The sequence below is a fragment of the Notothenia rossii genome, assembly GCF_949606895.1.
Source record: "Notothenia rossii genome assembly, chromosome: 1".
Taxonomy (NCBI): domain Eukaryota; kingdom Metazoa; phylum Chordata; class Actinopteri; order Perciformes; family Nototheniidae; genus Notothenia; species Notothenia rossii.
In genome coordinates, this window is record NC_136912.1 from 82,775,056 (window position 1) to 82,790,796 (window position 15,741).

The 15,741-nt window shown below is 38.3% G+C and overlaps 2 protein-coding genes across 3 annotated transcripts; both read right to left on the reverse strand.

Annotated features, from left to right (window-relative positions):
- Positions 1-432: 432 nt before the first annotated feature.
- On the reverse strand, positions 433-7,560 carry ptger3 (prostaglandin E receptor 3 (subtype EP3)). Its single transcript, XM_079682421.1, has 2 exons — positions 5,681-7,560; positions 433-4,928 (listed from the first exon to the last, which is right to left on the reverse strand). Exons 1-2 carry the CDS (start codon positions 6,527-6,529, stop codon positions 4,584-4,586), a joined length of 1,194 nt encoding a protein of 397 aa, XP_079538547.1. The 5' UTR covers positions 6,530-7,560; the 3' UTR covers positions 433-4,583.
- Positions 7,561-7,699: 139 nt separating this feature from the next.
- Positions 7,700-12,118, reverse strand: zranb2 (zinc finger, RAN-binding domain containing 2). 2 transcript variants are annotated; one of them, XM_079682433.1, is made up of 10 exons: positions 11,967-12,118; positions 11,223-11,275; positions 11,021-11,129; positions 10,722-10,804; positions 10,558-10,634; positions 10,292-10,447; positions 9,988-10,190; positions 9,444-9,503; positions 8,871-9,020; positions 7,700-8,646 (listed from the first exon to the last, which is right to left on the reverse strand). In XM_079682433.1, exons 1-10 carry the CDS (start codon positions 12,020-12,022, stop codon positions 8,589-8,591), a joined length of 1,005 nt encoding a protein of 334 aa, XP_079538559.1. In that variant the 5' UTR covers positions 12,023-12,118; the 3' UTR covers positions 7,700-8,588. The 2 variants fall into 2 exon arrangements, with proteins under 2 accessions (XP_079538559.1, XP_079538558.1); XM_079682432.1 differs by having other exon boundaries at positions 8,419-9,020.
- Between the last annotated feature and the right edge of the window lie 3,623 nt (positions 12,119-15,741).

The window sequence follows — 15,741 nt, forward strand, 5'->3', positions numbered from 1 at the left end:
CAAACACTTCACGACGTTACCATTTAACTGGCATTCGAGTTTTCACTTTAAAACTCTGAGGAAGTTTGTGAAGACTTTTGAGAAGATCACCACACCATTTTCTGGACTCTTTCTCAAACAAAATAATTATTTTGTAACCATGAAAACATTAAATAAATGCAAAAAGAATATGGTGGATCCTCATAAAAGTATAAATGATTATTTTTTTTAAGAACAAGGACGATGCAATCCTTCTGAGTACTTGCTGTTGCCCTGTTGGGTATGTCTCTCTCTTCAACAACATACTGTATAATATATGAAAGAATTATACGATCGATATACTTATATGAGTTGCACTATTAAACAGAAACAGCCTGAAACCATAATCTCATGCATCACAACTCTAGCTTAATGTATGTATGCAAGGATTAATTATCTTAACAGTACTTCATACCACATTGTTCAATTTATTGGCCCATGGGAAACACATTGCACCAGGTCAACAAACAATAGAAGATTACACATGCTTTAAAATGGCCAGCAGGTTTTAACATGATTCACAGTATTCAAAACATTCTCCACTGAAAAGCGTCACTCGCAGTTAAATCATCTTTGTCATACGGTTAGCAATTTCAACAAAGAAAGTTACACGTACGAGAAATACAAATAAAAGCCAACAAAGCCAACCAGCATAGATTCATGGTAAAATGATATGAGTCTGAGAGCATGCACCAGAGCGATCTAATGCCTCAGTTTTTTTTCAATATTTTGTTTGGCTCAGCCTAAGCAGAGTTATTTGAAGAGGAACACTGCTAAAACACTGTACCCTTGACTTTGGAGAGTATGAATATTTAATAAGAAAACATGCTTCAGCAGCCACAAATCCCAACACATATTGAAAACACAAGTTCATGTCCTTTAATGGAATTACATCATCGCACCACCACATAGCCAAGAACACAGCTGCAAAATGAATAAAAAGTGCATGTTGAACTGATTCAATTCAAGTAGAGGTCAAACTCATAAAACACCAAAAGGACACTTTAATCGGTAGGTAGTGTTCTCAGTTTTTTTCCAGCTCATCAACATGGTTCATACGGTTTATACTTGAGGGAAAATAATACAAAAGGTTGCAAAATGTACAGCATTCCTCACCTGGATACAGTGTGAAAGGATAAAGAACACTGACAAAGAAATGGTAGCCATGTGAAACTGTGTAGATAGCCCTCATCTGAGAATCTAGTCTCAGAGTTTGGAGACACTTCAGTGTAAATAACTATTGCTGAACATTCAAACGCAGAGGCGAACAACAGATAAGAAAATGGACATTGATAGACATCCGGTATGTATTTACATTCATTAGTGGAGCCGTGGCTGCTGGGCCAAACCTGTTTCCATTGTACTTTCAGATGCTGTTTAGAAATACTTTAGAGATTCTTTCCTTCTTAAACCTGCCAGGTCAGCACGAAATTACAACAAAGTGCCATCATGTATGTATCAGTCGTTTACTCCACAAGTGACCGTATCAAATTACAAGAATTAGATGCTTTTTAGTTTTTCTACCTCACTTCAGGTTGATAGAGGGCAATATTAGTGTTATATATGTTACAGAGACAGTCAAAAAAATAATAATTCTTGCAGATGTTTTTCAAAGGGTCATAAAGTATCCTGCATCGTGCTGCAGGATTTTTAAGGAAGTTAGAGAAAGCCTTGTTCCCATTGGTGCGTAATACTTAAAACAAAATTATAAACCACATGAGAACTGAGCTTAATTTAAAAATATCAAGTGATGATGAACAATCGTTCTTGTCTTGAAATCTCAAGACATCTAGTGACTCCTGAGCACTTGAGAACATCAGAAAAGCACTTTCATACATTGGTTACATGAGTGAATGATGTAATTGAAAGCTCTATTCGATGCTAGTGCAGAACTCTAATTGCGTAAATACGTTCCGAAAGGACCAAATCCTGCTGCAAAGGATCATCATCCAAGCACGCTATCAAAACTTCACACTCAGCACAATTGAAGCTTGAGAATTAAATACAGATGTGTGTTTGTAGCTGAGAGAAAATTAAATCCTGACACCTCTTTACAAGGATATCTTGAGTCATCGAAGATAAACCAGTGTGGATCCATAAAGTGGAGTTTGCATGATCATATCCCAGTGTATCTCTCCTGCACTGCAGAAACATAGAATGCTCTCCTTGTTCCTTCACTGTGTCCAGAGTGGTGTGATGTTTTCAATTTAGAAGTAATGACAATTCATTCTGCCATTTTCCTTTCCACTGCAGGGTTTGGTGGGATGCAAAGCCATGGAAAATCAACAATCAAATGCAAGGCCAGTTAGCCTTAAGGGGATAGTACTTTGTGTACTTATTCTTTATTTACCTAAGACCAGGAAGCTTCAATGTTTCCTGGACGGAGAACCGAGATAATTACATGACGCAGATTCACATGGAAGCTAATTGAGTCAATCGTAAACCCATATCCCACTGCAACCTGCGAACAAATGTAATCATTGTTTTAAATGCCTGACTTAAATCCCAGATGCTTCTGGTCAAGTGATTATTGAACTCCAGCAGATGAACATACTGTATGCATGGAATAAATACGCTACTCATCATGCAGATCCACAACCTCGATTATTGAAGCATTCATTAGAATGAACAATCAAGTTAGTGTAATAGCACTTAATGAAACTGAATACTTGTTGAGGAACATATTGGTGTTTTTTGCACATTCATATATAGCAATGAGCTTCAGAACAATCGTGAATATTGACAAATATTGTGCAATATACCCCATGAACAAATGCTTTGATTTCCTCTATATTCTTGTTTCCCCTCAACAAACAACATTTATATTTCAAGTTGATCAGATTCACAATCATCTAAGATGAATTCTTTATCTGTAAATAGAAAATGCTATTTCTTTACATGGATTTCACAGAAAATAGTTTCCTATAGTGTCTTTATCACTGAGCTTGTATGAACTTGCCCTTTCAAGAGGCAAAGGCAAGACCTGGCAAAGCAGAATCCACACATATCTAATCTTGTTGGCTGATGTGTAAGTGTGACAAAGGGTCCCCATAATCTGGAGGTTACCATGAAATTAAAAAACGTGTCCATCCTTGAGATGTCTTTGCCTAAGATGCTGGACCTCTATGAATATATTTACAGCGCTATACATGACGACGTAGCCCGTAGTAAAGGAATTGATTGCCATTTCCTGCCAACAGCACTCATACTTATATTGGCACTAAGAACAAAGATTAAAAAGAACCTTCATTTTATCTCAGACCTATGGTGATTTCCACTGTACACGTTTAAGGAAAATGAGCATATACTTATATTGAGAGGTAGCATTAAGGTGGACACAGTTTGGCTGTTAAGAACATTTTAAATGTAGAACAACAAATTCAACATGTTCAAGGCAATCACCACCACATAATTATAAGCATGAATTCTTGAATCTGAGTAATTAAAGCATATGTTTCAAGAGTGCCAAAATAGCTTTTCATGTTTAAGATGTTTTATGCTATGTATTATTTGGACACAGCTTCCATTATTTCATTATTTTCCTGTTTTCAGACTTGTATCCAAACAGTACCTTTGTCTCTACTTATATGAACATATTGTCCTTTTGTTCCATTATGAACTTACAGAACAAGGAGTTCTCAGTGAGACATTGACAGCCATGTAACCACATTATAATAATACCACCCTGACAGAAAAACACACATTTACAGTTATTTGCCACATACAATTGGTTCAAAAGACTGGAATGAAGCTATTCTGAAAAGAACATTGCTGATAAAAATACATGTAATTGCACAAAAAATATACCAGTGCATTCATATTCAAGGGTGAACGTGGCATAAAACTAAAAGCTTCACATCATTTTTTTTGGCTGCTAGCCCGAGGAAAACAACGTACATTATACTATACAATTTACAACAACTGATGCCCAGCAGTTAGCATGATTCAGCGCAGAAGTCACTATAACACCAGACACTAATAAATAATCTGACAATCAACAATCGGCTCCAGTTTAGGATTGTATTTTTTTCAGAACAACCTCTATGGCTACATTTAATGTAAGATATGGCAGTCCTATTTACATCTTAATATATGCAAATGTACAGTTTCCATCTTAATTTTTAGACATACGGAAAATCCATTAGTCCTTTAGCTGGTTTATGGCTTCAATTTGGCTAAAGCAATTTGCAAGAGCACAAGATGGATTACTTCCATATAAGTCCATTTAGAGTCCACCATATTCAGGTCTTGAGCCTGGGAGATGCTGTTATCAAAACAGAAAACTTGCCGCGCTGCAGCCAAATGTAACGCGTGACAAGGTCATGCATCCACATGCTGGTTTGGTGACTTCGGATGGAATGTGTTTTAAACAAAACAAAGCACCCCGAGCAGACTTGGCTTGTTCTTATTAAGACTGCAACTGAGACCACTGTACAATAACCTTCTGTCCAGAACATGGAGAGACCCTTTGTTAACATGATGTTAGGACACATCCATGAAAATCGTGTTTCCATATTCTCTTCCATCCAATCTGTCTGAACTTAAAGCCATGATAGTAATTCCTGTCAAATGTCGACATCCTTGCTACCTTGTGGTTTACCAAGGTTGTTGCTGTCTTGATGGTTCTGCTTATTGAGGGCGTCCAATGCCGTCTGGGTCTCCTTCGGTTCCTCTATGGAGCAGTTGGACACTGCATTAGCCACTAAGCAGAACTTGCGTAGGAGGATCTCTCTGAGGAGCAAATAGACCCATGGGTCCAGGATCTGGTTGAGGGAGGCCAAGCGGATTGCTGTGAGGAAAAAGTTACAGTCTAACTGGACGTCCCGGCTAGAGTTACGACTGGAGGTCACAGCTGTTGAGTTGCACTCGTGGGAAGATACCTGGTGGGAGATCATCCTCAGCATCAGCACCTGAAAGGGGAGGCAGGTACATGTTGTTTGTACCACTAGAGAATAATAAGGACAAACTATCTTCTTCACTCAAAATGTAACATTGAGAAAGCCTTTCAAATGGTTATGCACACTTGATTACTGAAATAATACTTCTTATATATTAAATGTCACAAATCTCACCACAGCCGTGAGCAGCTATACTGAATCAAACTAGGAAAGCATGATGTTCACGCTCTAGGTGCTCACGCTCTGCCATCACTGTTGCTTCTAATAATATCTTTGGGACTATTAAACATGTGCCTGATAATGTATGACCTCATAGCAGACTGAGCAGACCCCCAACCAGGACTCAGATAAGTGGATTTCCCCTTAATGGAAAATGTCAGCAGCATTTGAAAGGATCATACATGACAGCTTTTATGTGAGTGGCAAGTGTGGTTTGTGTGTGTACGAGATAAGAGTAAAATAGTGTGAGATAGTGAATAGATTTTTAAGGAGAAAATATAAGGATGTGCAGCGTTTGCTCTTGCTTTCTATCGAAACATTTCCACATATAAAGATCTGCAAGTGACAATAAAATAAATTGATCTGTGAATAAAGACACTGGGCAATTTACTATAAAAGCTTTTACTGTATGAAAAGAAACAAGCATCTTTAGAAAATATGCTGTATGTTAAATCTTTCTTATATCCTCAATTTCATTTGGCCATAGGAACTAGTGAATGCATGCTGTAAGAAAGTGAAAGGCTGAGTCGCGTATAAAAACATACCAGCAGAGGAGACCAGCATATAAGAAGGACGCACATAATCCCTAACAGCTGAACGACGGTCTCCGTGGTGAGCCGTTCCCACTGCTTTGAAGACTGAGAAGTGCCAGACTTTTTACACCGGATAATTAAGCCACGGATTGTCACTACATTGCAGGAAAGTGTAACAAGCAGAGAGAAAATCCCAAGTACAGCAAAAGTGATGGCGAAAAACATATTGCCCGGGACTTCCCTGTCCCCCGTGCTGATAAAGCACCAGGTGCCCGGCCACTGGCGCGTATATTCGCCGACCCCTGCAATGGGCAGCAGCGCAAAGAGCAACACAAGACACCAGATGACAGCCAAAGTCTGCTTTGTCACACTTGTCTTCATGTGATTGGAGTACCAGTGTGGATTTGTTATCGCCAGAGCCCTTTCAATTGCCATGGCGCTGGCCAAGAAGAGAGAGCACAGGCCAAAAGTGGTCATGCACACACCGAAAAAACCGCATAATTTGCCCGATGAGTCGATGCGCTCCCACTTCAGGTCCGCCCTGTAAACTGATATCACTATTGGACTTGTCAAAAGCTGTCCAAACAAGTCAGTTAACGCCAGTGATCCAATGCAAAGCAAGAACGACTTTTTCCTTTTATTTTCCTTCTTTTTGTAAGATACATACACCAGAATAAGAGCTAATGTGTTGCCCACTATGCCAGTAATCATCATGACTATAGGGAAACCAACTGATACAGATCCACAACTGGAGTTTTTGGTGGCATTGCTTTCGCGCAATGACCTGGAGACGTTGAAGTCCAGCATCGCTCCAATCAAGTTTTTCAACCCCCCTACAGAATCACAGCCGTCCTTGTACATAGTTTCGGAAAGGGTAAGCCTGTACGCAGCAGATAACACAGGTATGTGTCAAGCATCCTCTTGCGCTCCAGCTGAATGAAGTGCGTAAAAGCGCGTCGGCTCCTTTTTACGCGCTGGAGGCGGGACTACCCAGAAAATCAAACAGAGGCACATAGTTCAAAATACACTTTCTAAACTGTACGGCACTTTTATGAAAACCTTGTGTGATGTCTGTGAAGGTGATATCCTTATACATTCCATTTATAAATATGTTACAGGCACTTTAGGTGCAACCCTATCGCTGCTTCGATGCTCGACAAACTAAAGTCATGATGCTGGAGATTATCACATCTTGGTGGTGAGCATATGGGAAGACTTGTCGGATAAATTAGGTATCAATAAACCTGCTCTGCACCTCTTCGAGAGAAATGGCACTAAAAAGACATGTATTAAATCATTAGGCTACATCTGGTTGATGATCATGGGGACATTTGCTTTAAGGGATAAGAAGGTAGGCTATTAATGGTTTCTCATACAAATAGTTTATGTACTTGATGTGAATTTAGATTAGAGCATGAACACATTTCACTACTAGCCTACTCAGATTATACACCAACAGCACGTTGTTGCAGCTTCTAATATTTCCAACCTACGAACACTTGTTAACCAACTTTAACTCACGTTTGAATGCAGCCCGGGAGATGTATCAGACACCTATACTCGAACTCATTGACCACTAAGTTAAGGACCCCAGTGTACCCCATCCCTCTGTTAAACTCAGGACGATAACAACAGCAGTGCCACCTGCTGACCACATAGAGAACGACAACACAAGTCTAAAGCCCATTCAAAATTCAACTAGTCAGGAGTTTTTATTCATTTAATGGTTTACCTTATAATAAAAAAGAGCTATTTTTTAATATGAGCTGTTACACATTTTTTAAACACCGTTGTCTTTATTCCTCCCCTATTTTTTAAAATCAGATCTGTATTGTGAACTTGTTTGAACCTCATGGTTGATTTGCCATTTGTGTGCAATAACAAAACATCATTAGCCATCAAAAGCCTCCATAGCTACAAAACTGGTAGTGAAACTGATTATTTATACACATCTGCCAAAAATAAGCTAATATAATAGATCTTTCTGGACTCCCCGCCCTAATCTTGGCTAAATCAAACGCAACAACAAAGTAACAGTCAACAGGATTTTATTTACACGTGTACATTTGAGTTGTTTCACCATTAAAGACTGTATTGCCACTTTCTACCATGAATCAGGATATACTGTATGGTGTTTGTTATTCTGGAAGTACTAATCTTAAGTACAAATATTAATCATTATTAATTAATAACTTATTGAATGTTTTAGTTTCCCAGGTGACAAATGAGAAGGTATAACTTTAAATTGTAACGTGTGACAATAGTGTAAAGAGAAAAAAAAGAGAAACACAACACTAAACACCTAAACCAAAGAATGTGGAATTTACAGCCATTTAGTTAAAACACGCAATATCAAAAAGTAAAATACTTACCTTGACAAAGCAAAAAAATATTTTTAAGAAAATAAAAAAAAATAAACCAATTTTAATTGCTATATCTGTTATAGCAAGTTGGTGCTTAAGTTCTTCATATTTTATGTTTAAAAAAATGAAAGTATTAAAAAAAATAAAAGTACCACAATATCAGATATTTCTAGGGCCACGGAAAAAATATAATCAAAAATGATCACTTTAATTTCCCCACAGAGGCGTGGAATAAAATGTACTGCTACAAAGATATGCGTTTTTAAGTGGCCTACTGCCTTTTTACAGTTCATCTGAATTTCATATGGGACTAAACACTTGTGTTTATTGGACACCTGCAGTTACAGACACTTGTCACAGTTTGGGGTGTAGGTGGTTTTAAAAAGGGATGACGTGCATCGGCAGAGAGAGTCATGTTGCCATTGTTTTTGAAGAAAATAAGACTTTTTTTTTTTTATGAAAATGGACATCATACTGAAATGATGTGGTTGTTTTGCTTCCAACACAACATGCACTTTTCTACTAAGGTTCCTTTTCTTGTTTTTAAGGCGTTAAAGTTATTTCTTTTTTGAGCTGGAGCCAGAATGGGAGGATCCAGAGGACTGCCCACGGCACCTGAAATCACACAAACACCACGGGAAGAAAGACAAGGTCAGCAGGCTCAGATGTTAACATTCACCTATGCATTCTTGAAACAACAACAAGGTTAACAAATGTATGTAAAAACAATATAACAAGCAAAATGTGAGGATATTTCTATAAATCTGAACTCCCATAAGCGAGGCGACAGATGGCTAATAAGAATCAGTGCCATTGTGGTATTCCACAGAAACCCAAACCTTTCGGACGAACGTGATCTAGAGCGCCTCCGCTTTCTCTCTCCAGATGAGGACCTGGAGCGACTGCGCTTCTGTCCCCTCTCAGGTGAGGAGGAGGGGGAGCGGGACCTCTTCCGGGGAGAGGAGCCCTTTCCAGACTTGGAACTGGATCTTTTGGAGGAATAAACCAAGCACTAGGGTCAGTAAGGTCAAGACACAGTCCCATCAGCGTCGGTTTTTATCAAGTTTAAGAGCACTTAAATATAGGTTATCCCAAGATGCTGAAGGAAATGTTTAGCATCAAGTCAATATAATTAAAGCACTCTTATTGAGAGTGTGAGATTAAAACCCAAGCTCTAGACGTTTTAGCTTTGGTAACATTAAATCTCAGTTCAGATAGTTCAACTGTGTACCATTTATACTCCCGGTCCTAAATTAAACTTGAAAAAAACCCTACATCAAATTATTTGAAAGCGTCATGGCAGATAGTGAATCCAGTCTTTGTTCAAATGTTAGCTGGGGAGTAGGATTGCTCTGGAGCTTTGCCCTGTACATACACTCTCCAAGGGAGAGAGTGCATGTCACCTCATTCACCTGGAGTGGGACCTGGAGCGAGATCCAGACCTGGAACTTGATGAGCTTCTAGAGCGGGACCTGAAAGACAAAAAAAAAAAACCTTTCCAATATTTTCTGAACAAGACAAATACCTGGACGGGTCACACAGGATTGTACAAACCGTTGGACAGTATTTCAGTTAGACTATTCCTTACAGTGCAGCTTAACTGACGAGTACATGTTTAGGACTAGCAAAAGATGCTTTTGTGGGTTTGGTGAAATAACCAAGTAAATAGAAAGACAACGAAAACAGGTACAAACTTCAAACAGATATTATAGGGGCATTTCAAGACTAGAATATCAACAATGCATTTGTTCTAATAAAAGTCAGGCGTTTCAAAACATAAAGCGACATCGAGAAACTTCTGCACATCAAGGTTCTAACACCACAGTAGGGGAGGGGTTGAGAAAACAACAGATCGGCAGAACAAGACATGTATTAATGTGGATCGGTAATTCAGAAGGAAGATTGAGCTGATACTGACATTTTGCCCGGAGTTACCCTTGACCTGTACCCTTTTACCTGGACCTCGACCGTGAACTGGAGCTGGAGGAGCGCGAGGAGGAGCCGGAGCGGGACGAACCCGAATGGCTGCCCTTTTTCTGAGCTGGCTTGTCCTTGTCCTTGTCTATGTCTTTGTCTTTGTCCTTGTCCTTGTCCTCATCCTCACTAGCGTCCAGGTCGTACTTTGAAAGGTCTCCATCTTCGTCATCGTCTTCATCATCCTTAAGAAGACGTGTTGGTTATAACACAATCATTGTATAGTATTTTAATTTAAAACAAAATGTTTTCTTTTGAATTGAAAGGATCCAGCAACCAATCTTACATCTAATTTGTATTTGGAAAGGTCACCCTCTTCCTCATCCTCATCCTCTTCATCTTCCTCGTCGTCGGGAGCTTGAACTTTAATTGGCACTACTACCTTCTTCTCAGGTTCGCTCTTTTCATCTTTTCCACGAAACTTTTTCTTTTTCCTACCAAACTGTGACATAAGAAAGCAGTTTAGAAATGAAGATTTCAGATGCCACATGTGTACATGGCAGTAAGTCAACCGAAATGATGAACCAGAAAACATTGCAAGTTACAACTCACTTCATCATATTCACCGTCAGAATCCTCTCTTTCAATGTATTCCACGTTTTCTCTTTCATTGAAACCTCCACCGTAACCTGAATGGCGAAAAGAGGGGAAATAGGCTTTAGAGACTAGTTTTCAAACAAACCAAGACTTGCCAAAATACACATTTGTTGACATACCTGTTCTCTCCTCGAGCTTGGCATATTTTGGGGTGTTACACATGTTGCACTCTGACCTCCTGGCCCAATTGACATTTCCGCATCTGTACGAGAGTAGAAGAGTAAAATAAGAATTTGTAAGAACTCAACACGTTTAAAAATAGAAATAGGAAAGTAAATGTTTCAGCTAATTTGGAAACAAAAAGGTTATTGTGTATTCATAATCATGTGTGTATACAGTAAACTATTTAGTTAATTTGCTCAATTGAGTGGTTAATCAGACATTTTGGTAGTTCCTTGTAATTTACAATACACCTTACGTTTTGCATTGCCAATCGTTTGCACTGAAGAGGCCTCTACTCTTCTCAGCCAGAGTTTTTCCAATCTCTGTCCCTCCAGCTTTCATCATTTTGGCCTCTGTGGTTTTCTCTGAGGAAGCATAACAATGTTGTTTCAGTACAGCAGCCTTTTGAAAGAATGTATGAAGCCTGAATCTAGATTTAACAATATGCAAGGACTCACCGCTGCCACATCTGTTGCAACTTGTCCTTCGAGCAAAATTTACATTTCCACACCTGCAAAAGGAAAAAGATGAATACATAGAGGCCACAGATACAACATTGGCCTTGTTACTTCACAATACAGGCGTAAACTGAGTAGGCTTCACGCAAAAGTAGTGGTGTATGTTTATTTATCTCTCATGTCATGTGTAACATCATTAGCTTGTAGTCTTGCTTGGGAAAGCCTGTGTGAAAGGCCTGCACAACTGCAGCTGGCTTGTCTGTCACTCAAGACGTTTCTAATGCAGCTCATGTGCAAACTGACACTGCTGACTACACAAGTTACCTAAGATAGACTCCACACTAACAACAACTTGGCTTCTTCAACATTGTAAACACTACCCTCAGTAGTAAGTATGGACTCTCACCTAACCCAATGAGGCTAACGATAGCTAGCTTGCTATATAATAAGTCTGCGCACACTGACAACTTATATAAAGACACACTGTCACATCCAAAACACGTCCCCACCCTCGAATGAACACAATGTGTTACTTGTTATTGTGTAGATGATGAATGTAAAGAGGTTGAAATAAGTTACAAGTGAACAACTCAGCTAGTCAACAAGCTAGCCTTTTAGCATACAATGCAATGCTAAAGGCCTACGCTAACTTGCACGACCAGCATATTTGACAAACATATGGTGCTATTTTCCATCATAATGTAGGTAAAATTAGCATTTTGTATTAATGTGGGAAGCACTTACTTTTTATCTGGACAAATCCAGTCCCCGTCGCTAACTCGAAAACTCTTCCCCGACATGTTTGTGGTGCTAACACTGAGTGGCTCGCTGGCAGGGTGTGCTCACTGTTAGCCTCGCGCCTCCTGCTCCCTCCAACGATGCCTTCAGGGGTTTCCGGTAGCACTTTAAACTCACATTTCTCTGCTCGATTTCGATACACTTAAATTGGTGGTGAATGGTCATTCCAGAATTGGAGGACAATTTAGAAACCAACATTTTTGAAAAATGAAACTTTTATTTTATAATTGTATTTTATGTATTTAGGAAAAACAGATAATAAACCATCAAAAAAAGTGATTTGCCCCGCTAGGCATCAAATGTATATTTTCCAATGAAGAATTACCCCTGTTACTCTAATTATAGTAACAGGGGTGAAAGTAACAGGGTTGAAAATCAATGCTAATTTGACATTTAACCTCAGGAATTATTGCTAGATGTAGCATGTAATGTTTCAAGGCAAGGACACACTTGGATATCTAATGCAAGAAAGATAACTTTTAAATTAATATGCTTTATTCGGATAATATCAGTAACAGGGTTGAGTGGGTCAGAGTGCCACACTCTTTTAAGACTGAAAAGATTGTAAAAATATGAAAAATAAAATAGAGGACTTAGTTTTGGTCTACCCATGGCACAAGCATATTGCTTGCTGATGTCACTTCCACTGTGTCATCTGATTTACAGTTTTTTTCACTTTTTGTGCCAATCTAAAAAAGTTTGGGTTACAGGGTTGAACGCATGTTGAGGGACACAACTTCTGTGCAAAATTACTGTTATCTAAAATATGTTTATGAGTTAACAAATTGATTTTATCATTACAAGAGACATATATCAATAGAATAATACCAAAAGTAAAAGTAAATAAAATCCTTATTTTAAATGTTATATTTGACATGCAAGTTGGTCACCAAGAAGCGGGGACAAGAGAAAAATGTCATTTTAGGGAATGTTCGAGAGCTATTTGATAATTTAAATAATATTTTTAAACCACTTTTTCTACAACTTTATATACATTTTGTCTCAATACAAGTATGTTTAACACAACAAGTGCATGTTTTAGCATTTTGGGCATGGATTATTAGATTTTTTACATGGGGGACATGAAATGTCCTCCAATTCTGGAATGACCCATACTGTATTGGTCCACGGGGAAAACAGCTCGGCATTGTGGTAAGTAGGTTTTGGGGTATAATGTAGAGATTCTTACGAGATGTAAGAAGAATACATGTATTCAATTATTTTTACATAATCACAAGAAAAAGATCACACTACTGTCATTTGCATTCCGTTTTCTAAATCAACTCAACACATAAAGCTACAAATTCGTCACAAAACTATGGTCTTTTATTTGTGACATTAATGCTCAATATTACCTTTGTATACAGTTTATTGGACAAAATCTGCAAATGTGTTAGGATCGGATTACATAATTTACAAGAGTTCTGTTGATGTTCAATCAGAAGATAACAATACGTTTTAATTCAGGTAAATATGTGTATCACAATAAATATATCTGCAAGTTCTCAGGAACCCAAAGATGGTTAAGGCCATTATACACACTTTATACCCTTTTAGGTCACATTTGTTTTTGATAAACCCTTTTCATCATAGTTGCCTTTAAAAGAGGAAATAAAGCCTCATAGAGGGTTAGTATTGTAGCTTAAAACTAAGCCAGTTTATACTTTGAGAATTTACAATGTTGAAACTACACCTTTGAATACTAAGAGATGGAAGATACTTAGCCGATGGATGTCCGATTGAGAGGTATTCAGCTCACACCTGATTAAAGATCTGTTTTAAATAATATATATTATTGACTTTGAAACCCTTATCCTTCCTAAACCATGATTTCAGTTCAAGCCACTAGATGGCAGTTAATGCCAAGGTTTATCAGCACACACAGTACCTCCTGTTTAAAATCAAGGCTCCTTAAACTGATGGAGTTGAACTTCAAGAGAACTAGTGTGTGTGCTTCCATATACTCTGAACTACATGTGTCCAATGTATCTAATAATCAATATATACCACAGTAGTCTTTTGAATAAAATAAACATTTCAAAGATCACAACAGTTTAATTGCAATGTCAAGATATACATATCTATATTAGAGATTCCCACCTTTTACAGGTGCTTCAAAAGATCTTTGATACAATGTGGCAGGTGAAAGTAAGATGATATGCATTGTGACATCCTTTTATATAAGATATGTAAGGCACCTGACATAAAAGACACTTGATTTTGTGACTTAGTGACTTAGTTACGTGTTGATGAAGTATTCACTTGTTTGAGGTGTTTTTCAGTAGCTTAGATATTGGTAGGAGTTCAAAAAAGTCACTGATATCTCACAAAGCCTTACAACTGAGAACACATAGGAATGCCTCTCAGCGTTTTCTGGTCTCGGCTGACATAAAGTGAGTAGATAGATAAGAAGTTTCATTTTATGTTATATGGCAGAGGACTATAATTCATGGTTGTAAAATTCACATATATGATCATTAGTGCTATATAGTCCCGTACCCTGGAATACAATATGCATTGTATAAATCCCTTACAATTTCAGATTTATACCCTCTTTACTTAAATCACAAAATATCACATCTTTAGATTTTTATATTTGCATTAGAGCTGACTACATTTGCTCTGTGGAGAAGGTGATTGGCTGCAATCTTCCAACCCTAAAGGACCCTGAGGCGGGCAGGAAAGCTTGTGGCTGACCCCTCCCACCCCGGACACTGAAATCTTTTCAAATCACTCCTCTCTGGCAGGAGGCTGCGCTCCATCAGGACCAAAACACCTCACTACAAAACAGTTTCTCCCCATCTGCAGCTGGCTTCATCACCAAGGCCAAGGACCCCCACTGACACAGACTAATATCCCCATAGACACTACATGCTACACTAAAGTCTTCACATTTGTATATAGGATTGTATGCATATTTTTTCAGACAAGTATTTCTGTACACTGCATATTCGTTTTATTCTTTATTATGCTGTGCACCTTTGTCTCTATTACATTTTTGCATATCCCTCACAGCTTTTAAAAAAACATTTAAATACATCTTATACATATTTATATTATTGGATCCTTGTTCATAGACCAAAGGAAATTCCTTGTATGTTAAAACTCCATACAGTCTATGGGGAAAATGTAATTTGCATCAAACTGGCTTCGGATTTCAGATCCGATTTGACCTGGCCAGAATGGGGTCAATCCAATAGAACAAAAATGTTTCATAATCATTGCTCTTAATAGGTTGTTAACATTCAGGTAGTAAGTAACACACTATGCTGTTGAGATGTTACTATTCATAATGAAAGGCCCATTTTGCAGATATTTCTCATGTGATGTAATTAACATCAGATACGATTTAGTTACACAGCAGGGCTTAAGCTTCTCTGTAAGTGACCTTGTCCACACAATCTGCTGCCGGTCAAAGTCAAAGACTCTTTGAGGTCACATTCACAGCTGGTCCGTGAACCTGAGGCCACACAAGAAGCCTTTTCGGTGCTTTAGCTTCAGTATATTGCTTTCTATTTTTCGCCCTCTGTTCCTTTTGCCCACTTTTGACAGGGGTGAAATGATTGTTGATGAATGTCGTTTATGTCTTGGACAAGATTGGGTTCCTTCAATTGAGTACACTGGAGATGAACTGAACACGACTTTTTAATCATACATCGTTTTCATCATCATGTATCTGTTAGGGAGACATGCACTTGATTTATGAGCCCCACACAAGGTT

What these genes read in the sequence shown, in the direction of transcription:
- ptger3 (XM_079682421.1), bottom strand. Translation starts at nt 6,529, where the DNA reads ATGTACAAGGACGGCTGTGATTCTGTAGGGGGGTTGAAAAACTTGATT. An exon ending in TATGCTGGTCTCCTCTGCTG is followed by an intron (nt 4,929 to 5,680) that starts GTATGTTTTTAT and finishes CTCCCCTTTCAG; the next exon opens with GTGCTGATGCTGAGGATGAT.
- zranb2 (XM_079682432.1), bottom strand. Translation starts at nt 12,022, where the DNA reads ATGTCGGGGAAGAGTTTTCGAGTTAGCGACGGGGACTGGATTTGTCCA. An exon ending in AACGATTGGCAATGCAAAAC is followed by an intron (nt 10,805 to 11,020) that starts GTAAGGTGTATT and finishes ACTCTCGTACAG; the next exon opens with ATGCGGAAATGTCAATTGGG. An exon ending in CAAGCTCGAGGAGAGAACAG is followed by an intron (nt 10,635 to 10,721) that starts GTATGTCAACAA and finishes TTCGCCATTCAG; the next exon opens with GTTACGGTGGAGGTTTCAAT.